At 41.1% G+C, this 24,908-nt stretch overlaps 2 protein-coding genes across 5 annotated transcripts in view; both read right to left on the bottom strand.

Moving 5' to 3' along the window:
- The window catches only part of ECT2L (epithelial cell transforming 2 like), a 28,485-nt gene extending 15,402 nt beyond the window's left edge, over positions 1–13,083 (bottom strand). For both annotated transcript variants that reach the window (XM_081855146.1, XM_081855147.1), the window contains exons 1-11: positions 12,754–13,083; positions 11,536–11,798; positions 9,976–10,088; positions 7,932–8,094; positions 6,833–7,085; positions 5,689–5,810; positions 4,115–4,215; positions 3,452–3,590; positions 2,984–3,152; positions 1,870–1,995; positions 536–628 (exon numbers count right to left, since the gene is read on the bottom strand). In XM_081855146.1, coding sequence (XP_081711272.1) covers positions 536–628; positions 1,870–1,995; positions 2,984–3,152; positions 3,452–3,590; positions 4,115–4,215; positions 5,689–5,810; positions 6,833–7,085; positions 7,932–8,094; positions 9,976–10,088; positions 11,536–11,709 — 1,453 coding nt within the window. In that variant the 5' untranslated portion in view covers positions 11,710–11,798; positions 12,754–13,083. The remainder of the gene's footprint in view (positions 1–535; positions 629–1,869; positions 1,996–2,983; positions 3,153–3,451; positions 3,591–4,114; positions 4,216–5,688; positions 5,811–6,832; positions 7,086–7,931; positions 8,095–9,975; positions 10,089–11,535; positions 11,799–12,753) is intronic.
- A 1,326-nt stretch (positions 13,084–14,409) lies between these two features.
- Positions 14,410–20,526, bottom strand: CCDC28A (coiled-coil domain containing 28A). 3 transcript variants are annotated; one of them, XM_081855389.1, is made up of 7 exons: positions 20,389–20,493; positions 19,440–19,585; positions 18,012–18,206; positions 16,746–16,909; positions 15,800–15,954; positions 15,271–15,293; positions 14,410–14,926 (listed from the first exon to the last, which is right to left on the bottom strand). In XM_081855389.1, exons 3-7 carry the CDS (start codon positions 18,167–18,169, stop codon positions 14,872–14,874), a joined length of 555 nt encoding a protein of 184 aa, XP_081711515.1. In that variant the 5' UTR covers positions 18,170–18,206; positions 19,440–19,585; positions 20,389–20,493; the 3' UTR covers positions 14,410–14,871. The 3 variants fall into 3 exon arrangements, with proteins under 3 accessions (XP_081711515.1, XP_081711514.1, XP_081711513.1); XM_081855388.1 differs by lacking the exon at positions 19,440–19,585 and having other exon boundaries at positions 18,012–18,213; positions 20,389–20,526; XM_081855387.1 differs by lacking the exon at positions 19,440–19,585 and having other exon boundaries at positions 20,389–20,520.
- Between the last annotated feature and the right edge of the window lie 4,382 nt (positions 20,527–24,908).

The following is a 24,908-nucleotide window of genomic DNA, read 5'->3' as shown; positions in this document are numbered from 1 at the left end:
AGCCATTGCTTTTATATGCAGCATTTTTATTATAATACAATGTATGGTTTACACACAAGTTATTTCTGAAATGCCATTACTTAACAAGCAATAACAAGCAATTTAATGGCCTCCTTTAAATATATGTCTGTGTGCGTGTGCACATAATATCATGTAAGGGAGAGGTGGTGGATATTTACAACCATAAACTAAACATATATATGAATTTGCCTTCTGCCAAAACAGAGCATAGGCGCATTTAGCCATGCCATGCCTAATTGTGATTTACCTACAATGTGCAAGCTCTCAGTGGCCTCACCCTCCTAATGCCAAGGCAACATTGCTCCTTGCAAGAATCTGTGGCGGTGGAGATTACAAATGCATTTAAAAGTTTGTCCATCCTTGCTTGTGATGGGATGCCAGCATTTCTGCTACAGCCTTTGCTTGTGGCCAAGTGACCACAGGGGGGATAGGATTGGCCCTAACATATCTAAAATATGCATTGAAATCAGATACTTTATGCAAACTCTGCATATGTATAGTAGTTTTCACTTACTGTGCTGATATGATCCGGTTGCTATTCCTGCAGGAGTTCGGAAAAACAGTCCAGTTACATAAGACAGCTGAGAAAGGACCTCCATTCCTGCCTCTGCAAAATTACATATTTCATATTGGTCATGTAATATTCAAATATTTTAAAACTGCTTTTTGGCTACAACCAGCACCCCAGGGTGGTTTACAACACTAAACTTCAATATATTAACAATGAAGAGTTGGATCTAGACTTCATCGTCCACAGATGGAAAGCCTCCTGTCCATTGAAGGCTTCTACTCTATCGCAGACATCCCTGTCAGAAAATGGTGGAAATTTTCACAAGCGCTTCTACCTCAGCCCAACCCACAGCACAATCTCCCATCCCAGGAGATGTCAATGCAGGAGATGTCAATGATTGCTACAGAGGGCAAGGGGAAATCAGCAAAAGTCACCTCCATTTGCCAGTGGAAGCAAATTCCGCATCCAACCCACAGATTATATAAACCAGTATAAAACAAAATTTTAGTAGTCAAAGTTTACAATTTGAATGCACTAGAAGCCTGCCAGAATGAAACATATTAGCCACCCAGACAGAGAAGGAACTGATCTAACCTTCCTTGGCAATTATACATCACCAACATATAAAACATTATAGGTTTTTACTAGTCCAGTGGCCATGAACATCTAAACTTTGTTAAAATCTTCAAGAGGGTAAAAATCTACCTATTTATCAGTCAGTAGTCAATAAGTTAGTTGTTAAAACTTACTCCAATATAGCTACATTGCCTAATTGAAGAAGTGAGGCAAGATAGATTATTCACTGACCATTTACAGTTTTCTTAACTAATCTAACACTGCTGCTATTACATTCAGGACATTATTTCTTCAAGTAAAATGGAGAAATGGGTTGCTGCCTCGCTCCCCACTGGAGAATACACTTAAGGGACCTTGGGATGCTGTTTCAAAGTCTTGGCCAGCTTAGGAGATGACACACCAGTAACACACCCAAGTATATCAGTTTGCGTCATGGTGGACAGGAGGTTCCTGCCACTCCCGTCTATGTTATTCCTTTACACAAGCTGGGAAAGTATCAGCCTGCATTTAGGCCAGCCAGTGTCTAGATTCTCACCCATTGTCAAACTTTCTGAGCTGTAACCAACAAATACTTTAGCCATTTTAACTGCCAATTAATCCTACACATAGTTCTTGCTCCTACTCCGTGTGGTGGGAACAAATAATGCTGTGGCCACTAAATAAGTATAATTATATGAATGTCAGCGAATTGGGTTTTCCTATTGACTAGACTTTTCATAAGTAACATAGAAGGACCAGCAATCGCCGCCAACAGAACTGACCTGAAGCTGCCAGAGGGACAAAGATGTCTATATAACCACCTTCCTGATGCATCACACAGCTTCTTAACTTTGCCCAAAATTCTTTCACCTCAGGTTTAAGAAGGTTCTTGGTACTGACGCTACAGCCTTAAAGAAATTAAATAAGTCAGCAAAGCAAACTATCCGTTAGGATTTTTTAAAAACACATCTATAATGTAATGTTATATATATAATGCAAAACATATCTCACCATTTTTGTTCACTTTTATGCACCTGTGAAAACCCTTTTAAGGTTTAATCAAGTCTATGTGGTCATATAAATCAGTCATGTATATTTTTAAATTCTGTTGAATTGCATTTTATTGATATTTTACTGTTTTATGCACACCACTTGGAACTTGCTGTTTTTATTAAGCAGTTTGTTTTTTAAAAATAAATAAATAGCATACCAATAGTATCAACAAATACCTCATATCATACATAAATACATCATAGATCATGCCATAAACAGTAAATATTACTTAATAATGAGGCACCAACCTTTTTGCAAGTTGGATAAACTGTTGTGGGCACCACACACAAATGGCAATGTGTGTGTATTCTATTGGTTACAACACAATGCTTCTTGCAAGCCTAATTTCAGTGGGGGGAGGGAGCCCTGAAAATACCAACCAATGAAGCCCTCTGTGGGCAGAGTGTTGACAAGCCTTATATATAACCAATAAATATAAAAGCAGCAAAGTGTATAGATAACAACCGTATTCCTATAATGACTTATTAAATGTATACATTGGTAAAATCTTGGACTGGAGGCCATTTGCAGGAGAGGTGCCAGTATTAATCATGTGAACCGTTCAGACTTCTCCTTTTAACAGCTGTATTTCATATAGCACTAGCCACCTTCTCTCTGAAGAAAATATATTCTGCGAAAATCATTCTGCACATTCAGAACAATGTGCAGGCCAGACTTTCTTCGCTGACTACAACATGTCTCAAAGCTGGCTCCTACTGCCAAAGGCTTATTAAAGGAAAGGAAACTTGCCAATTTCATTGATTTTCTCCATGCAATATTGCTCTTCAATACGAAATGTGATATGCTCAGTTCAAGTGTTTTACTACTTTAAGTGAATCCCACCTTGAAGCAGGTTAATCCCTCTGGAGTCTCCATCAGTAATAATCCCAATACTCTTTGCCGTTTGGCCATCCAAGGCCTTTCCTACATAATAAAGGAGGCTTTCCAAGGTTGTGCCACTATGATCATATACTACAGGAATCACTCCAGGCTTAATACTGTCCACAATCATCTAAAAAATAACAAAGAAACACAATACTGAATAGAAAAGTAACAGCAAATGTGGAAAACATGGATGGAAATTGGTCTTTGAGAATTATACTAATGTTAAGGTACCGGGCTATTCTTGCATTACGCTAAGTTTAAAAAACCCTGTTCCTGGTTATTTGAACGTTGCATTACTATTTTATGACTAAGCACTAAAGGAATTTAAATTATATTCAAACTATTATTCAGATTTTATGAATCATTCAAAACTACTGTTTTACAAAGTCCTAACTTCACTTGCTGTAAATAAGACAATGAGAATACCTCATAAGCAGGAACATGGGATGATATCAAGATAAGACGTAGCTGAGGGGAATGTGTTTCATTAGGGTCCTTTTGTAAAACAGTCCGATGAAGTCTGTGAGGTAAGACAGTATCAGAGCAGCTGCCAGCAGCCTTCTTTCTATAAGAATACAAGTGAAACTTAAGGTTAAAGTGACATAAAGAATTACTGGTTTTTAATGACAAATGCACAGAATGAAAACATGAGATTACATATGCTAGACAGCCATGCAGACTGGTTGCAGAGGGAATAAGAAGGCACAAAGATCCATTGCCACCCTACATTTTAACAAGCCCTCAGTAGGACCACAACACACACACATTTTGGGGTCTGGCCTTCCTCAAATTTCTTACTTAAATTGTCTCTCAAATGTAAACACAGTCAAAAACTCATGAATACACCCCTATCCAGGCAAGACAAAAATATATGCATTTAGTTCGCATTTTGGGTTGCACTAACAGCTAGTTGCTGAATTAATTTGTGCCACATGACTGGGACTTTTCTATTCTTAACATGTGATACCCCCCCTTTTTAAACATTTATCTTTATTCAGTTTCAATATGAACATGGATACAGATTATGTGATATTATTTTTGAAAACTGTGTCTTAAGACAGATATTCTGAAATCTTGAATCCTGCTTACCTTTTTGGAAATGTCTCAGCTTCCAAACCAACGCGTGGCACAGATTTAGCATCTGCAGAAATATGTTTGAAAAGCATTTCCATCGGGGAAGGTGTTCCATTCTAAAATCATTGAGAGAAAATATTAAATGAGAAAGAGTTGGTGGGGGTACCTAGTTTAAGCATCAGGCTTCCATTCTCCATCATGGGTGTGAACATTCTGTTTATCAGGTACCTCCCCATTATTTCTGCCATTTCAGATCCAATCAGTGTCTATGGGAAGCTGGGATTCTCTCTCCCACCCCAAGTGTATCACTTTACACTCAAAAACTGCAACTGGATCTTTCTGCAGTTTCTTTTTCAAGTACATGCAGCCGCAGAGGGATGCCAATGGGGCCAACAATTATTCTGCAGCAACATTGAACCTGGTTTTGGTGTTTTTATTAGAGACTCCCTTTTCCAACTCTGCAGTCAAGCTTGAAACTGACTGAGGAGATTCAGGAAAGTTAGTTTCTCTCAGTCTAACCAGCCAGGATTGCTAAGAAGTTAAAATCAAATAAGTATATATTATAATCTTCCCCTGACTGTAGTGTCTCTAGTCATATCAATCACTGAATCACAGAATTCTATGATTCTCTCATAGAATCGAATAAGAGGCTTTGTTAAAAGAAAAATAAAACCCCTGTATGCTAAACTGGGTTCCTCAAAGCTGTAATTTGAATAGGATATCAAGCAATGCTTTGTGGTCATGGTAGTCACAAAGGGGGAAATAATGTGAAATATTTACAGTCTCCAATTTATTGGGGAAGTGGTATTGGAATTTAATTGCAGAGACAACTCTTTTTTTAATCATACATTCTAGATTTGCAAACTTTAAATACAGTGGTACCTCGGGTTAAGAACTTAATTCGTTCTGGAGGTCCATTCTTAACCTGAAACCGTTTTTAACCCAAGATACCACTTTAGCTAATGGGGCCTCCTGCTACCACCACACCGCCGGAGCACGATTTCTGTTCTCATCCTGAAGAAAAGTTCTTAACCTGAGGTAATATTTCTGGGTTAGCGGAGTCTGTAACCTGAAGCGTCTGTAACCTGAAGTGCCTGTAACCTGAGGTACCACTGTATACATATTAGAGATACTGCCATGCTTTAAAAATTAAAAGGAAGGAAATTCTGCTTCTCAGATTCCAGGTGCTAACTTGTGAAGAAGAAAATGTACTTTGTAGACGCTCGGGGGGGGGGTTGGGGGAGGTGTTGCTGGGAAAGATGCTATTACTGGTCTGCCCTCCATCTTTCCTGCTGCCTGGACTCTTCCTCTGGGTTAGATCAGCAGAGATTCCTCCCAAAGAAGGGAAGGGAAAATCAAGCAGAGTCACTCTTCCTTGTGCTGCTCACTCAATGAGGGCAGATAAACAGGCAGCATCAGCAAGGAGGTCTGGGGCTTGGCTGGTGCCTCCACCACTGGCCTTCCTGAAATGCATTCTTCACCTTTTCAAGCACTGAGCTTCATTCATGAGAACTGACAGAGACAAGACTCAAGTCATGTGTCACTGAAACAGAAACAACAATAGCAACACATGACGCAACAATAAATACCTTCATTTGAAACAATGCTGCTGCTGATCTAACTCGGTCATGGACAGTCTGGGGCAACTTTGGTTGAAATCCAGATCTGTAAAATCCTGAGTTCCAAGGTGGACGAACTTTGATTAATTCTTCTGAAAAGGACCATTGGGCAATGCTGTTTAATCCCAGATGTTTCAGAAGGCACAGAATATTCTGAAAGCTCCCTGTGTACATTTTCCCCAATTACTGGATGATTTCAATTGGTTTGAAAACAAGCTTTTATGTAGCTAGGTATAGATTGTAGCTAAGCTAACCCGAGTTGCTGCACACATTACAGACCTGAATAGAAGGTATGTACATGTTTGAATCCATGTGCCAACCTCATGTCACAAGCACATGCTTGTGTTTTTTCACTTCATATACCTGTAGCATATATGCATGTCAGAAAACCACATCTAACAAAACCAGAATTCCACATGTTCTCATATTTTATTTTCATATAAAAAGTATAACAAATGAAGAATACTATTTATTAAATTATTCCTTCAATATTTTTTTACTGTAATTGTTCTGACCATTTGCTACTGTAGGGGTAAACCACTATTTAAACATTGCTTAGAAGGATACACCATTAAAAACTAAGGGTTGTAGCCAACAGTTGCATGAGAGGAAGGCTGCTTTTGGAAGTCATCTTGTCCTTCCTGTCTTTCCTGCTGTAGCCCTTCCCAGGGGGTCAAGAGGACCTGCTAAACATTGTAGGTCTGCAGAACAATTGTCCAAAACTGGATGGAGTAATATCACAGCAGAAGCTTTTGAGAGGAATGGGGGTTGCCACTCATGCAACCTCTAAAGGACAATCTAACAACATCTACCCTGCAAGTCCCATTGAAGAAAATGAGAACTGGCTGAGAATACACCCACGCTCTTGTGCACAAGCCTTATTCATCACTGTGGTGCTCTAACTTTCTTAGCACTTTGCTACATGCGTCAAGAAACAAGATCCATCACACAACCAAACATTCACTGCTTTCCTGTGTAATATATTATTTTGCTGGTTTGCTTTGTTTTGTTTTTTAAATATTAGTCCTTGGAGGATAGATTTATGATGCAATCTTATGTCTACTCAGAAGTAAGTCCCATTAACTGAATCAAATCACAATTTCATCCAACTTACTTTTGCATACAGTCAATCTCTCTCTCATAATTTTCCGCAGACATCTTGCACGTAGTTTTTCTTTTTGGTCTTCATTTTCTGGTTTAGGTTCATTCAGTGTTCCATAAGACTCAGCAACTTCCCTCGGAGTTAAGTAATCCAGGTCAGTTGCACAAGCAATATAATGTTGTTTCCAAGCACTATACTCATTTTTTTCAGGAAAGTATGGTAGAAACCATCCAAACAAAATGCATTTCGGCATCCACAGACAATCCTTTTGAGTAGGGAAGTAAAAAACAGAGGCTTGTTTTCCAAAGGAAAATATTGTCTAAACATCCAAGAATCTTAAAGTGTGGCTTATTTAAAAGTGTGTTAAATCCACTTTTCAGGGTGCACAGCCCCCACAAGGTGATTTTCAATATTAAAATACTGTCACATACAAAAAATGAGAAGCAGCTGAAGATTTTTTCCCCAAGTAAGCACAATTCAGCCAAATGCTACCTTGACTAAGCACATCTTCAGAGTTTATTCTGAAGTCCCGGATCATACAGAGAAGTCCTAACTCTCCAGGGACTACACCACGTAGGGAGCCTACATGAGAAGAAGCAGGCTCCCCAAGTGGGGCTTGCAGAGGGCAACAATGATAGGGGTCAGAGATCTAGCCTGATCATCCCCACAGCCCTCCCTCACATGTGCAATATCCCAGATATCCTAAATGCCCGAAGAGGACTACAGTGTTGTTGCACCAAACACAAAATGTAGTTTTGGCTCTGGTGAAGATCATATATACCAAGGATGAGGGCCACGTTCCCTTCTGTGCAACTGTTTGGAGGCCACATGGAAGAGGGCAGAGCAATGGATGTAAATGTTATCTTTGTACAGTAGACTAGTTTCTCCAAACACTTCTCTATCCTTGAAGCAAGAAAAAGGCATTCGCGTAGGTTAAGGACACATCGTAGCCAGGCAAAAAACAGGCAAAGAGGATGCAAAAGGGATGGCCAGGGAAGAGAGAGAGTGGCCAGGCAGAGTGCATGTATGGTGAGAGTCCCAGGCTTGAAGAGTCAGATTTGGCCACCAGGCCTGAGGTTCCCCCCAGTTGAGATACAGACCCAAAGCTTACCTGTTCACTTAAAAACTTCCAGTGCCAGCTGACTTGGGCCGCTGCACAAAGGTCCTTAGCGTTGAGAAAGGAGAATATGTACAAAGATATGAAACGTGGCAGTACAGTGGTGAAATCCACTTTGGTCACTGGGATATTCTCTACAAACCATCTTTCAGCAAACCTGTGAAATAGGACAGGCCTAAGTGGGTGGTTATTAATACCCTCTGCTGAGGTTCTGATTACCACCTTTCAGGAACTATGGAAAGATCCAGAAGAATTATTGCCAGGAGACTCAGAAGAATATAAATGTGATATTGGCCGTGTTTGCGTGGCATAGTAAGCCAAATGAAGCCAGACAACATCATAAGGCAAAGCAAATTTTGTGGGCCAAGGTGGAAAAGGATCGAGGAGGAACAAAGCAGCTACAAGCTCCTCTTCAGGAAACTACATTTTACAGTGGTCCCAGTAAGTCATAGTTTGGCTTACTGTGTCATGCACACTGGGATTTGGACTGGATTCTGATGTTGGGTGAAACTGGTTTTCAGTAACTCTGGTTAAGAAGACATAGCAGTGTCTGAACTTCCAGACATAACAGGCAAAGCATAGTTTTGATTTCTCTTGTCTGCTCAGCACTTAGTTTCATAAGTTGCTTTCCATCTCTACAATGCTGCAGCCTCTTGAGGCAGAGCAGTCACCTTAACTGTGGTTTGTCAATGGTCTCTGAACTGACACAGCACCAATCCACAGTTAGCACAAGCTGTAATTTACAAACTAACTTCAACACAGTGGTTTCAGGTTCTGGTTTGTTGTCTACAAATAAACCATGGATTGCGGGCAAGTTTGGGTTCAGACATAAAAGCAAACTACAGTTTGAAGTTATGTCTCAACCCAGTCATTGCGGGTCACTGCAAAAACTCTGTAGGTATTTATGACACATACACCCCACTGTTCCCTTGAGAAGCTCAAAGCAGCTTCACTACATGCTGTGGCTTTCTAAATTTAAGGCTGCTTCACAAGTTACAAATTCACAGAAGACCATTTCTGGAAGAATTAGCACTACTGTATGAAGCTTCATGGCCAAAGCCAAATGCAAGCTTTGGACTCCTGCTTATTCTAATCTTATAGAGAGGAGGGATTTCTAGCCCTCCAGATGATGCTGAACTACAAACTTGCATCATCCCTTATTATTGGTGTTGCTTGGCTGAGGCTGATAGGAGTTGGAGTAAAGTTTCCCCAGCCCAGCCTTAGCATCAGTTTTTCTGTCATGCAAAAAGAAAAGAAAAAGGTCCCATGTACTGGCCATCGTTGGGACATGGGTGGCGCTGTGGTCTAAACCACAGAGCCTAGGGCTTGCTGATCAGAAGGTCGGTGCTTCGAATCCCCGTGACAGTCCCTGCTCTTGCCAACCTAGCAGTTTGAAAGCATGTCAAAGTGCAAGTAGATAAATAGGTACCGCTCCAGTAGGAAGTTAAACAGTGTTTCTGTGCACTGCTCTGGTTCACCAGAAGCGGCTTAATCATGCTGGCCACATGACCTGGAAGCTGTACGCCGGCTCCCTCAGCCAGTAAAGTGAGATGAGCGCCGCAACCCCAGAGTCGTCTGCAACTGGATCTAATGGTCAGGGGTCCCTTTACCTTTACTGGCCATCGTTATATCTTAATTCTCATATTTTACTGGTCATGTGAGAGAGACGGATTTCTCAAAGCATTAACAGAAATAAATAGGTATTTTGCGTTGTTTAAGAAGGCTGCTATGCTTTATTGCAAAATTGTTATAAACACAAAAGTTGTTTTCTGTCAAAATGCATTTCACCAGGCAGTTCTGCTGTTGTAATACATAGGCCTTAATTTTAAGTACCCATCTTGCAAGAACACAATGTGGTCTCAGCTCCTGCATTTGGATGCGTACGGGTAAGTGTTTCGCCTTCTGTGAACACTGGACAATGATGGCATTGGAATCAGCCTGGCTTGAGTTAAAGATCCATTTTGCTGGAGGTGTACTGTGGAGCCTATTTTTTCTTTTCACAAAACGCAGCCTGGGAAACAACTTGTGGCTCACTTACTTCAGTTGTGACTTATTGCACTTGATCAATATGCCATGGAGAAACTGCTTGCGCTGCTTGTCCGTCCACAGGTCAAACCAGTGACTTATCAGTCTGACTCTTTCCTGAAAGAGCTGGGGGGAAATCACAGGATTCTCTCAAAGGGCAGCTCCCACCATCACACAGTCTTTTCCCTGGCACTCATCTTTCACACCCTGACATAAAGTCATCTTTTGTAAACTTCCCTTTCACTGGGGATTTCTAGGAAGTGCAACTCTGTGGCAAGAAAGCACCATTATGAAATCCCGTCAGTGTTACTGTCCCATTGCTTCGAACTCAAGGAGCATTCAGTCTCTTTTCTGAGGGAAGAAGAATGAGCCCCATCTAATTTGGACATTAAACATCTTTCCTTTGAGAGTGCGCCTGCAACTGCCACATAGACACACAAAAAAGAGAAAATCAAATAGGCCTTTGTGTGGAGGTGATTGGGGGACTGGTGCAATTCCCAAAACAGGGCCCTCTTTCCCTCCAAAATGGAATGTATGAAATAAGGTACCAGAAAATACATATTGAGGCATCTTAAAGACTGGCAGATTTATTACTACGTAATCTGTCATGGACTGCTACTACTAATTTATTATTTATACCCCACCCATCTGACTGGGTTTCCTCAGCCACTCTGGGCACCTTCCAACAAAAACACAGCAAAACATAAAACATTTAAAACTTCCCAATTCAGGGTTGCCTTCAGATGTCTTTAAAAAGTTTTATCTCCTTGATATCTGAGGGGAGGGTGCCACTACCAAAAAGGCCCTCTGCCTGATTCCCTGTAAACTCACTTCTCGCAGTGAAGGAACCAGAAGAAGACCCTCGGAGCTGGACCTTAGTGTCTGGGCTGAACAATGGGGGTGGAGATGCTCCTTCAGGTATACTGGGCCGAGGCAGTTAAGGGCTTTAAAGGTCAGCACCAACACTCTGAATTGTGCTTGGAAATGTATTGGGAGCCAGTGTAGTTCTTTTAGGTCTCTTGAGCATGTGCTGCTTCAAAACGTTTAGCCACCACAACAAAAAACATTTTGGGAACTCAGGGTTTTCAGTTACATATTTTAAAATCACTTCCCATTGTTTTTGCTCACTTCCTAAACTAGGTCCGTCACCAATTGTCAGCCTAACCTGCCATGCATGATTATTGTGGGCAACTGGCTAAAATGCTTTAAAATGTTTTAAATCGTTCTAATTTTGGTTCCTCTGTTTCATTTTTGACCTGCAGTGGGCATCATTGTTGACATTTCATAACTTAGCAAGTGCTGTGATATTGCACTTAGTGAGTGGGGATAGGTTTAGGCAAGGCCAAGGATTAGCGGTCAGAACTCCTGTCACTCCAGAATTTGAAGGCATCAGCTGGCAGGCACACCTATGCAGCAATGACATCAATATATATCTGAAAACGTGTAAGTCCTTCCTACTCAAATTATGAAAGTATGAATCAATATGCAAGGGTGTGTTTGTGTGTAAGCTTTAGGAGTACAATGAAGGCCGAAAGCACGACGATTAAATGAATTATGTGTGACTGCAGCTCACCTGATTGTTAAGAGATTTGTTTTTAATAGGTGTCCAAGTACTGAACCGTGTCTTCAAAATTTCTGTAGTCTGATTTTGATCCAGGCTCTTTGTGCCTCCTGCAAGCAACCCTAAGCTTTCCAAATGCCATTCTTTAACACTGTGTGATGCATGTATTGTGTCAGCTGTGGTCATTGTAGATCTTCCGTGGCTAATAGCGCTGCAGCTACACACTTCATACAGACATGCTTAAAGGCCTAGAAACAGAAGAGAGACTCTTCTTCCTGGAAAATAAACTCTGGGTTTAGAATTTCATTGAACTATGTATCTGAGTCACATCAGCCTTGGGGGCCACAACTCTTTATTGTTTTTTTTCCTGAAAGAGACCAAGACTACTGTAATCCTAACCTCACTTGCCTGGGATTAAGTCCCACTGAATTCAACAAAACTTACTTCTCAGTAGACATGGTTGGGATGGTGCTATAACATGGCTACCCCTCTGGAAATCATTAAAGCATGTTGCTCATTAAAAGGAGGTACCAGGCATTGATTAAAATGGGGCAAAAATATAACAAGATGGTGGTTTAAAACCCTCTTTTTTAAAGCTTGAAATTGTTTTCCGTTTGTTTCCATAGCAAACATGTATTTAACTTCTAGGGTCAATTTAATATTCCATACATTTCCTTATACTGTGTCGGTCTCTGTTTCCCTCTATCCTTTGTTTTGTTGCCTTAGTCAAGAATCTGTTTCGCATGCAAAATGTCCCAGGTTCAATCCCTGGCATCTGGATAGGGTTGGGAAAGATCCCTGCCTCAAATAGTAGAGAACCACTGCCAATCAGTGTAGACAATACTAAACTAGATGGACCAATGGTCTGACTCAGTGTAAGAACGCTTCATTTGTTTCTAGAACATGGTGGAGATGTGCTAGATTTTTAACCTGCCAAAATTCATGCTTCAGCACCCACAATCAATCTCTCGGCTCTGTCATTATTCCCATTGAGCTTCTCACATTTTCCTCCTTAGCCATGTTACAAATTAATCCTTTGTGCACCACTCTATTAGTGGCACATACTTTATTTTTTTCCTTTTTTCTTCTGAAGCCTGCCATGTTTCATAGGTTTACTGGAGGATGAGAAAACTCCTGCAGTTTTTAAAACACAACCAAACAGAACAAAATCTTGTCTATTTTACCACCTCCACCCTATAAAGAAAAACGGGGAACAAGAACAGTATTTACCTCAGTAGAATATAGTTTCTGGTCCGTGAAGAAGCCACTAGAGACCTGCCGTATGAAATGCAAAACTGCTGCAGGATTGGCTGAAGGTCAGTACTTCCTTACATCTCCATAGGAACCAAAGTACACAACACAAGGCACTTTGGGCTTACAGCCAAGAGGACTGAAACAGGACCAAAGCAGAAAGCTTCTTTTATCGTTCTGGGCTAATTCTGACTCGACTTACACTGGCATAGTCAGTTGAGCTGTCAGCTTACATTTTTTAGGATGTCACCTTTACTTCTGGAAGGATTCCAATGCATTTCACAAAAATCAGCCAGCAGAAATCAGCAACTACACATGCAATAATCATCTAGCAGGGGTGTTAGAAGAATGACTAAGATAATTGATGTGAAGCACTTTGACTACAATGCATCTACATTTAAGTCACCTTTTCCTTGCTTCTGAAGAAAAAATAGATGTATATAAAAAGAAACTCCTTTTTTATCTGGTGCATCATTTCCATAGCTTAACTGAAATTTGTTGGCCTGTCAGAACCTTTGGTACAATACTACATTTAAAAAACCAACATCACAGAGTTTTATTCAAAAGTGATTGTACTGGTTTTCATCTGTTTTTGTATTTTGATATTCTGCAGTTTTGATGAAGGTTAAGAGTTGAAAAAGAATGTCTCAAAATAAGTTTCAGATCTTCATGGCAGAACTTTATTTACATCTTGCTCCTGGTGTTGCTGAGTGCTTCTTACTGGAATTATTAATTCCTCATGTTAGCTGTTGTTCTTGGACTAACTTAATCAATTTCATGGCTATGTTTTCATATTTTATTGCTTGAGTTCTTCTTTGAAAAAGGTGTGAAATAAGCTTTTTAAAGCAAAGAACCCAAATGATCTTCAGATTCAGGGAGTAAAAACCAACCATGGGCTAAACAAACTCCTCTAGCAACAGATTTGGAAAATAAAACAAGAATTTAAATGCAAACTGTATGTCATGGACTGGCTGGGTGCAGAGAAGTGATAAGAGGCACCCGCTGGGGAACCCCCAAGAGCAGAAGACTCGGAGCCAGGGGACTGGTAGTGGGACAACAATGAATTGTCAGAGGGGGAAGACTCAGGAGAGGGGGTGTTCGAAGCTGGAGTGGCAACAGGGTTTAGTATGCAAGAAGAATCTGTGGCAGAGTACAGTTCAGACTTTGAGGCTGAAGCAGAAGCTGGAGAGGAAGGGAGTCAAGAGGCTGCTGAAGAATCCAGGGAGTCTCCCCATCCTGCTGTGACCAGCTCCCCTTCCCCCAGTCTCCAAGAATGTGCAGAGAAATGAAGAGTGCAGAACAGAGATTAGTTCTGTGCAGACACGGTTTGAGACTATGCAGGAAAAACCCAGAAGAGGAGCCTTAGAGAAGGCTGGGCAGGAAGGGACCTTTAGTCCTTGCAACTGTGTCATCGGAGCAAGACCTCCTAGGAAGAGATTGCTGGACCTGAACTTGAATAAAGTCTTAACTTCACTGACCTTGGGTGATTTATTGTTTTTTGTTGACCTATGCCTGACTCAAGCCCTGATACTGCAGTATAATACCTCCCCTTGCCCCCCACCAAAATAAGCTACACTTAAAGAACCTCTCCGTGGTAGACATATAAATTGTTACTGTAGAGAAAAACACTAGCAATCTTTAGAATTATTTTATTGCCGAAATAAATTAAACACTAATTTAACAGCATCACCCGCAAAAAGAAACACAGGAACGTCTAAGCTGATTGTCTGCACCGTGGGAAAGCAACAGGAACACCACGCTCCATTATTAATTTAATCAAAGTTGAACATATTATATTAAAAATCATACTTATATAGAACTCAAAATCATCCGAACACTCAGCATAAAAATGCATTTTCAAGTTTTTCAAACACTTCACGGTAGATAAGGCAGTAATACAAAGCATAGCAGCAAGACTTGGTCATCCTGTACCCTAGATTCCAACCCTGACAGATATGCAGAACTCGCATCTGCTAAGAGGAATGTGTGAATATGTTCACTTGCATATAAATACTTTGCTGCAGAAGCAAGAAAGAGAGTCCACTGGAAATGAAATAAGACACCCTGGGTTTCCGAAACACAAAGACAAGGTGCATTTTAGCTTGTGCTGGTATTCGGAACATCTTGAACATCTGCTAAATGAAGTTTTTGTCTGAAACAAGCAAGTTAAGGAACTGCATCTTACAGGACTGAACTATAAAAACATCAATTTTTCCTAGTACTATATGTACTTTGAAAAGAGCAATGTTTAAGGTAATAGCAAGAAAAGCAGAGTATTATTAAGAAGCCACAGGAACATAGGAGAATATGTTTCATGGGTTTGTTAATCTAACACAACCTAAAATAAAAGCCTTAAAATAAAAAATTGCTTGAGTTGAATTGATGTCAAATTGTTTAACCTGGATTCATCATTACAATTTGCTTACGATCTAAGGTGTACAATTTGGGCAATTAACACTTGCTTCATCAGCATAGGCCATTTCACAAAAAGGATACATAGAGGAATTCAGTTCTTCCAGCTACAATGCAAAAAACAGAGAATCAGCATGATAGTGATAAATTAGCCAAGCGATCAAGTTTTAGTTAGTTAAATCCAGTGTGTCTCTTCTGCAAGGAGGGCAGCTCCTTCCATTCACAGAAAGGACCGAGATCCAATGGAGTCTTCCACTGGAGGAAGGCTGGACCCAAGGGCTTTATAGATGCCAATCAGCACTTTGCCCAAAAGCATTTTGGTAACCAGTACAGATGCTTGTACTGGTTCACTGCAAAACTAAATTTAGGCTTACTGTAATTATTGTCCCATTTTCAGAATTCTTCTGGTTGCCCAAGTTTAGGCTTAGACAGCAATGGAATTAGCCAGCTTCAGAGTTCTATTCAGTCAAGCATGGAAGTACAGTGCTTTAGAAAACTAATCTTAGCATCTATAGATGTGGTTCTTATTGTTACAAGAACTTCCATTCAGCTCTTCCCACTTTCTGAATACAGATGTGACTGTGTAGAGCAACTCCTCGTTGTTTATACTTACATCTGACAGCAGTCTATCAAGATTGGAGTCACTAGCTACTTTTCTCTTATCTTCAGGAAGTTCTTCCAACTCCCCATAAAGCTCTAGATTCAAGCGGGCCAGCTTCTCCTGCATTCCTCTTACATGTTCCATTTGCTCTATGGAACATTCATTTCCTGAAACAATCAGAATGCAGAAATATCAAAACAAAGTTCTGTCAAAGGTAAAGGAATAAACCATCTCTTCTACTTATTCCAATACAGTTGTACCTTGTTTGCCGAATGTCTTGGAACTCGTATGTTTCGGTCCCAAACTATCAAAAAGCAGAAGTGAGTGTTCCGGTTTTTGAACAATTTTCAGAAGCCGAACGCCTGACCCGGTTTCCACGGCTTCCGATTGGCTGCAGGAGCTTCATGCAGCCAATCAGAAGCCATGCTTTGGTTTCCAAACATTTTGGAAGTCGAATGGACTTCCGGAACGGATTCCGTTCGACTTCCAAGGTTCGACTGTATAAAAGAATTAGAAGATTTACACAGGCAAAAGTATGCAGCATAAGACAATACATTATAGCTCTACAGTACAGTACGCACACCTCTGGTTGTGTGTCTTTCAGGATGCGAACATGGCAAACCTGGAAGTATTTTCCTGGCTTTTGTTGTGCGCACATGCGCAGAAGTGCTAAACTGCATCACGTGTATGTGCGGAAGTGGCACCTTTGGTTGTGAATTCCTTGGGATGCAGCCGGACTTCCAGAACAGATCCCGCAACCGGAGGTACCACTGTACTTCGAAGTCTGGCAATAGTACCATGATCTGCCTCCTCTGCTACAGATACCCAGATTTAGAGAGAAAGATGGTTTTAGTGAAACACCACCTACGTTTTAAGAGATCTAGCCAACACTTAAGACTTTCAGCCATATCCTACACTTTCACATGTGAAAGAAGTGGAGAAGTAGCAGCCAAATTACCAAATGCTTGAAGTTTGCCAGAGTGGAAGTCATTCAGAAGACTCAGAAGTCCTTTCTCCATCTCTTGTACATCTGATACATCAGTGAGAAATGAGTGCTGGATTGGAGCAGACTGTGCTCCTTTGCTTTCTGCTCCTGGTGCTTTGGCTTTCTCTTTCATGCCCCTGACAAAAAGAAGTTATTTAAATTATTACCATCTTCTTGGCGCTCTCAGTCTTTTTGCTATCTTGAATGTACAATGTGACAAATGCCTTAAAGAAAATATCATCCTGGGACAAAAGCACAAATAAATTAATGAATGATCCATTATGCTATATCCAAAACTAGTGTTCTAGTTTGCAATTCACAGTATCAACTTATGAAGGTAGTGATATGGTTATCTGATTGTACAAACAGCTTCTCTAGATTTTACATTTCATTAAGAAAGAAAAAGATCTGATATCATGCAAAGATTTCATGGAAAATTCCTAGCTAAGAAAGGCTGCGTGCTAATTTATGAATTAGAGATAACTGCTTGAATGACAAGGATCTATCTCCTTAAAAATGTTTGACAAATTCTACATGGAAACTTTTTAAGAGTCTCATTGTTTTACTGAAGACTATCCAAACCATGTGTTAGATTTTTTTCTAAAAAGCATTCAACAACCCACTATTTCAAAAACCCTGTATTATAAAATTAAAAGTAGCCTAACAACAGCTCAGAATTCTGAAAGTGTGTAATATCTGCAGTTTAAACAAATTTTGAACAAGATCACATGGAATTAATCAACAATACAGGCTTTATGTCATTAGAACCAAAGTATTTGCTTGAGGAAACAGTACTGCATTTAATTATTACTCAATCTTATGAATTGATATTAGGTGTAGGATTATTTTTCTACCTTCTAAATTTGTTTTTTGTATTTCTGGGTTGTTCTGTTACTGTTTTAGTGAATTTATATTAAGATGCTTGTATGTAGTCTTGGGTGCCTTGCTGCAGAAAGATAACTGATAAAACAGTAAAATTCTCTGAAGTACATTTAGTTTGATTACTTTTCCCTTTTTGCGATTTCACTAGAACTGTAGTAGAAAAAAGCAATCACTGAAAATCCAAGTCTACACATGTGGCTCGTCGTGCTGTAGGGACAAATAAAGAGCCATTGTATCTAATGACGTTTACTGTAAGTTGGTGTAAGATTGCAGCCTGAATCACTTCTTATATTTTTCCCCCTTTGCCCTCACTTTGGCCAGCAGCTTGACAACAACAGGAAACATATGAGCATTTACCTTTTAAACTTTGGTTTCTGTGAAGGTGGCTGTGGTGCAGGGTTTGAAAACACTGTACTTTTGCTAGGAGGCACAGAATTTTTCTTATTGTTCACCACTTGAGTGACATGAGAAGTGGATGATTTGGGACTCCTCCTCTTAGTTTTTCTTTCTTCCATTTTCACAGATTGTTCGTACTATATAGTTAATGCTTCTCTGTGCTCTGAGGAGGAAAGATTAAATAATATACATATAGTGTTATCTGTGCCAATGAAGAGCATGGTTAATATTAACAGATCAATTTTAGAGTATTTTTACTTATACTTTAAGTTCTGTGAGGCACTTCAAGAGTGCAGTCAGGAAGAAAGATATAAACATTTCTTATGTGCATTTAATAAAAAGTAATCCCCATTGTTCAAGGTTCTACTTCCAAATATGCATACAATTGGAATGTTATGCTTGCAAGCTGGCTTTAGCTTTTGTGTGGCCAATGCCATTTAATAATATCTCTGCTTGAAATATTTTTTTAATAGGTAGCCTATCAATCACTATTTTATTGTTAGATAATTATACAGGGAAATATGTGTTGTCCAAATATGACCATATTTTAAGTGTCTATGCAATCATAGCACAGAAAAGTAAAAGAAAAATATAAGTAACTAATAATTAGCTGTGCACATGTTCCTACAACTGTATCCACCACAGCAATATACCAGTACTTTTATTATATATTACAGTTACAATATTTACCTGGAATAAAGTTCCACTGAACTTGGTGGGATTAGCTGCTGAGTAAATATACATTAGAATTAGGCTGCACATTTCTAAGATAATACTAACAGATTCAGAAAAGGTTGCATGACCACCTATTAACACTCCAACAATGGGATCCAGTGTGGTGTAGTGGTTAAGAGCGGTAGTCTCGTAATCTGGGGAACCGGGTTTGCGTCTCCGCTCCTCCACATGCAGCTGCTGGGTGACCTTGGGCCAGTCACACTTCTTTGAAGTCTCTCAGCCCCACTCACCTCACAGAGTGTTTGTTGTGGGGGAGGAAGGGAAAGGAGAATGTTAGCTGCTTTGAGACTCCTTAAAGTGAGTGAAAGGCAGGATATCAAATCCAAACTCTTCTTCTTCTTCTTCAATTATAGCTAACTGCAGGCCACCTTATCTATCTGACAAAGGAGGTTTAGGCCATAATAAGATTATATTATTCAAGGTGCCACTAGACTTTTCTTGCTTTTGTTAGACAAACCAACCTAGTGACTCTAGAATTTGTCACTTGGTTGACGTGATGCAAATCTTGTCAGTTGAATTACATCTGATTAATATTGCTAGAAGAATATTTTAAAGCCTTACTAACGTTCATAGACAGCCTAATGCCAAATAACAAATCTTAACAGTGTGCCATTAGATTAAGTATTGCTCTGTTCTGCCTTTGTGAGACCACACCTGGAGTACTGTGTCCAATTCTGGCCACCACAATTTAAGGATACTGACAAGCTGGAACGTGTGCAGAGGAGGGTGAGACGAAGATGATCAAAGGTTTGAAAACCAAACCTTATGAGGAACGGTTGAGGGAGCTGGGTATGTTTAGTCTGGAAAAGTCAAAAGTGAGGAGATAAGATAGCCATCTTCAAATATCTAAAGGGATGTCACATGGAAGATGGAGCAAGCTTGTTTTCTCCTGCTCTGTAGAACCTGAACCAAAGGCTTCAAGTTACAAGAAAGGAGATTCTGACTAAACATCAGGAAGAACTTTTTGATGGTAAGGTCTGTTCAACGGTGGAACAAACTCCCTTGTAAAGTGGTGGACTCTCCTTCCTTTGAGGTTTTTAATCAGAGGCTGGATGATCATATGCCATGGGTGCTTTAGCTGAGATTCCTGCACTGCAGGGGGTTGGAATAGATGATCCCCAGGATCCCTTCCAAGTCTACAATTCTATGACTGTCTGATGAAGACGGATGGTCCAATTTGCTGCAGGGCAAGCAGTAGCGTCAGGTAAATCACTTTTAATAATAATTTTTAAAAGGCAATTAAAAAATACCAACTCCCTCCTGGCATGATCGTCGTTTAAAAGCTGAGGGGAGGTGAATGCAGAATTTATAAAAAAAGTTACTGTTCTACGAGAGCGGGGCAAAAACACAGGAAACAAAAAAATCTCATCTAACTTAAAGTCAGTACTTATTCCCAAAATTGCATATTTTAAAAATATGTTTAAGGAGCAGATCAAAGAACACTGGTAGAGCCTTTTATCACATCTAAAATATCGGAGTGCTAGAAATAATTTCCGACTGTTAGAAGGCCAATTTTGCCACCTTTTTCCAAGTAAAGCTCTTTTCTGACTGACGGAAGAGAACGGAAACCAAAATACTTCCCCCCTCGCTAGATCCACCTTACCTGGGAGTTCACATTTGTCCGAACTGAAGCATTTCAGCCTGATATTTACGGAAGCAACATCCGTGATGGTCATGTGACCTGAAAGAGCCTCACGGGGGCGTTCCCGTGCCGCGTGATAGTTCCTTCGCATTTTGGGAGTTGTAGTACGATTTCATCCCAAACGGCATGTTTCCGTCGAGAGAAAAAATACATTTCCCACAATCCATTTCGAGAAGAGGGGAAATAGGCGGGGCGCGGAAGGTGTTTTACAGGAAGGCCGGGGAGCGCACGAAGAAAAAGGAGCGAGGAGAATGAATCGCCTTTTCATATAACGCCGTTCGATGCGGGTAGGGGGCGCGGCCTTCAATGTCAAGAGACTACAACTCCCGTGACCCCCCGCGGCAAGGAGATAGAGAGACCCTATTAGGAAAAGCAGCATGATCCTGGAAGGGAGAGGGAAGTGGGCACGAGCCTTTCCTTTGAGAGCAGCACTGATTGGCTTTGCTAATTGCGGTTGTTCATAATTGGCAAGGGCGGAGCGCGTAGGTAGGCTGGCAATAAGGGCGGGCCCTTGATTAGAGAAAGGGGAGCGCCCTCTCAGGCGGAAAACGAAATGAAAAGAAATGCAGAGATTTCAGTTTTTGTTCTTGTTCAGGGGCTGCGTCGACTCACCTGCTCAGCTCCTCAAGCACGGAGCATTTAAAATGCTGCTCCTCTTTCTCCCCATTACAGTGATGCACCCTTGACCTCTTTTTCTCTCTCCTCTCTTTCTTCTGTTGTGCGAATTCATAGCCTCCTCTCTCTCTTGCTTGCTTGCTTCCAGCGCTGCAATGAATATCCCGATCGTACGCATGTTCACTCGGATGCAAACCCTTCTGGATTCAATGCCAAACAAGTGTTTAGAGCCAGTTCTCCTACGCTCCCTTCCACTAACAGGAAGCCCTGGTGTTCAGTTACCGAGTTGCTGCAGGAAAACCCTGACGATGTCCATCTGTTCCAAGATTCAGTTGAAGCATGTAATTTTTAGAATGAAAGGTGAATGTGAGCGAAGGGAAATGAAACCTTTCCTCTCCTCCTCCCCGTCTTCGCCACACGCTCCATTGCTGCGTACACTTTTCGTCTCAGGCTGACCCTCTTTGGTATCAGAGCCAGCATGGGGAGAAAAGTGGCTGTAGGGATGGAGCACAGGGAGAAGATGGGGCAGAGTTCACTTCCCCTCCTCCACAGGCACCTTTTCTTACAAAAAAAAAAGACTTATCCTCGTGTTTTATGTGCATGGGGCAGATAGATAAACAAATGTGGCTTTCAGTTTGGCTCATCTGTGCTCTAACCAAGTTAGTTGCTGCTCAGAATTTGAAACAACAATGCCAAATTCATGTTTATACTGCTAGAGTGGGAAAGGAGTAGTACTGTCCAGTATGTAATTTTGGGTGTAATTGTGGCTCTCTATGGAAATGATTACTTAGGATTGTCAACACAGTTCTGGAAATTGAACTTGTGGTAGGCCAGTCCTCAGGCAGCCACTTCACTGCAGTCACAAATTACTGCCCTTTACTTCACCCTGCATTGATCCTGCGCTGTGCTGCAGCATTGTGGTGCCCCCCTCCCCCCATTTCTTCCATGCAAGAGTTTGCTTAGCCAGTTTATGCCAATATTGGGAAGGGAAGACAGACAGGAAACCTGTGGCAGAAGTGCATTGGATTTTAAAATGGAATCTGTCCCAGTTAATTATAAACCTTATTATGATAGCGACACATCAAGAGATAAACTGTGAATTAAATAGTTGTTGCAAAGATAGCACATACTATAGTTTTGAGTTGACGTAAATGTAATGAAATCTACCATATTTTCCAGCTACACACATTGCTTCTGCCTAAACACTTGTTCAGATTTTTCCAAGTGAAGTGACCCAACCATCCCCAAGTATAAAACTGTGGAAGAAGTAACTTCCAACTTGGTATATCCCTAGATGCAGCTACCACTTTCCAGCAGTAGGTTTTCAGGAGGATAGTGTCATATTTTTCAGCTATTATCCTGGCATCAATTGCTACTGAAAAGGGGCAGCTGTTCCAGGAAGCGCAGGTCAGATGATAACTTTCTTCCGAGAACTGCAGGCTGCTCTTTGTGGAGTGATTTGTAAAGCCTTCTGAAGTGGCCCATAGACTCATGTACATGGTGGCCAGGGCCACCCTACTCATGAGGCAAGGTGAGACTACTACCTCAGGCAGCAGGATCTACGGGGTAGCAGGTCCAGTCTCCAAGGAATGCCTTGCCTGCTGCTGCTGCCACCGCCACCACCATGCACTCCTTCCCGCCTCCTCAGCAGTCCCCACCATGCCACCTCTATAGCAGCCTCTTGGCGAATAGGAGGCACTCTTGGTCTCCTCCCACAGCATGAGACGAAATGGTGGGGGCTGCCCTCTGGGGATTTCTGGGCTCTGTACCTGGCCAGTGTGTTTTAGAGTGAGACCCTTTCCTACCCATCCACAATGACCTTTGATTCCCATATGGTAATGCTGAGTTGAGTACCATCCCCTTGTTCCCAGTTTGATCTTTATTCCCCCTCTGTTCCTGATGTAGATCTTCACCCCTTCCCTGGCGGGAGTGGGGGGGGGCGGGCGGAACAGACCATACCATTTTGTGGTTTGCCTCAGGTGCCAAAATGTCTTGGATCAGTCCTAATGGTGGCCATCCTAAAACCTTCCATTTAGTGTCCCCTTCCCTGCCTGTGACAAGCATGTTGTATTCAACCACAATCACACCTAGTGTGAATCTTTCAGTACTCATTGGTAAGTGTCCAACACAACCAGAAAGCCAAATCCACAACTGACCTGCTACACTTCGGGGGATACTGTTGGGAGAGCAGTGTAATCGATGCCTGCATTTATCATTATTATGGGCCTGTGTTCCCCCTGCTACTTCGGCATTACAAAGAAAACCTCATAAAACACTGATATGGGAAAACATCAGAGAACGCTGTAGCTGATGTTGCCTCATTGAGATTTGGAACATGTTCACAGAATTTCTGTATGACCCCTGAGGAACAGATTTACCTCAGCATGTGTTGAATGTAAGCTGCTGCTGCTTCTCCCTGTCTTTCTCTTTTGACAATTAAGTTTTCTTGTATCAGCTTTATTTCTTGTTTCTTTTTGGTGTGTTTCCACTGGACTTGCTGCTGCTGGTTTGACCACTTTTTTGTCCACTCAGCAGTAATAAAATATGCTTTCTCTCTTAAACAGGGCCTCCTAGCTGGCTTGGTACTTAGTGTCCTCCACTTCAAAAAAAAGGAAGGGGGGAAAGGGGGGGAATGGGAAACCTGTAGCACCTTCAGGGGAGTGAACCTGAAAAACTAGAAAATAATATTAGACTTCCAGAAAAAAGGGAAAAAAAACATGCTTGAATGCATGGGATGAGGTCATACTTAATTGCCTTTACTACACATTTGTCCCTTTTCAAAGCTTTTCTTCACAACTATAAACATTTAATCTCTTTTCTCTCACACAACAACACACATAAATCCACCATTTAAAAGTCATTCTAATACACATTTAAGACCTTTATTCTATTTTAAAGATAACATTTGCTTCATAATTCCTTCCTCTTAATAACATATTGATTTCAGTGTTAGCCAAGGCAAAATAAAACGTCAGATCTAGTCAATATACAACATAGGCTTGGATCTTACATTGCCCCTCTGGGGTCCCCTGCCCCACAATTCTTTCTTTTCCCCACAGCCTCCAGTGCCACTTCCTGCACTGTTCCAGAGGGTGCTAAACTCCCTAGGGCAGATTTCCATGGCTGCATAGGGAAGGGTAAAAAATTGCTTTCCCACCCTGGAGCTGTGTGAGCAGAATTCTGTTCACAGGAACGTAGCATCCAAGCCATAGTGTTACTGACAAAAATCCACACAGTGTATCAGCAGTAACTATTGAACATGTAAAAATAATGTAGTTTCCTTCTTTGACCAACTAAAACTTAAGAAGCCTCTTGAGTATTCATAGGTCAGAACAGCTTAAGTCATGTGAGGAGGCCTGATCCCTATGTAAGTTTCTGTTCTATATTAGTTGCTGATGACACCCAGATCTATCACTCTATCACTCCATTCCATCAGAATCAGGTGAGGCACAGAAGCAGCTGGATCAGAGCCTGGAGAACAATAACAGGCTGGATGAGGGCCAGTGCAATGAAACGGAATCCTTACAAGATGGATATTCTGTAGGTGGGTGCATGACAGACCTACAGAGCCCCGCTTTACATATTTGGAAACCCTCTTTCAAATCTAAATAGAAGTTATATAATGCTGCTATCTGTGTTGCTTCAGCAAACTTACGAAGCAGTGTCCAAAAAATAAAATGACATTTCAGCCGTTCAGAGTAAAATGGAGGATAACATTTCTTTTCAACAGATTCACTCCCATCTGATTGAGGTGAAAGGTTAAAGATGGGGCAGAGAGGAAGGTGCAGGAGAGGGTGCCTAACTCGTTTTGCAGGATTGAAGACATTCCCACTTATAATAGTAATAATACTGCACAGCTGGTTTAA

The sequence above is a fragment of the Podarcis erhardii genome (genome assembly GCF_964252035.2).
Source record: "Podarcis erhardii genome assembly, chromosome: 3".
Taxonomy (NCBI): domain Eukaryota; kingdom Metazoa; phylum Chordata; class Lepidosauria; order Squamata; family Lacertidae; genus Podarcis; species Podarcis erhardii.
The sequence above is the reverse complement of the archived record's forward strand: the minus strand, read 5'-3'. Positions and strand labels throughout refer to the sequence as shown.

Excerpts from the sequence above, each read along its gene's own strand:
- CCDC28A (XM_081855388.1), bottom strand. The coding sequence starts at position 18,169 with ATGGAAGAAAGAAAAACTAAGAGGAGGAGTCCCAAATCATCCACTTCT. Across the intron at positions 16,910-18,011 it reads CAGAAACCAAAGTTTAAAAG|GGGCATGAAAGAGAAAGCCA; the intron begins GTAAATGCTCAT and ends TCTTTTTGTCAG. Across the intron at positions 15,955-16,745 it reads TGGCAAACTTCAAGCATTTG|GAAATGAATGTTCCATAGAG; the intron begins GTAATTTGGCTG and ends TGATTGTTTCAG.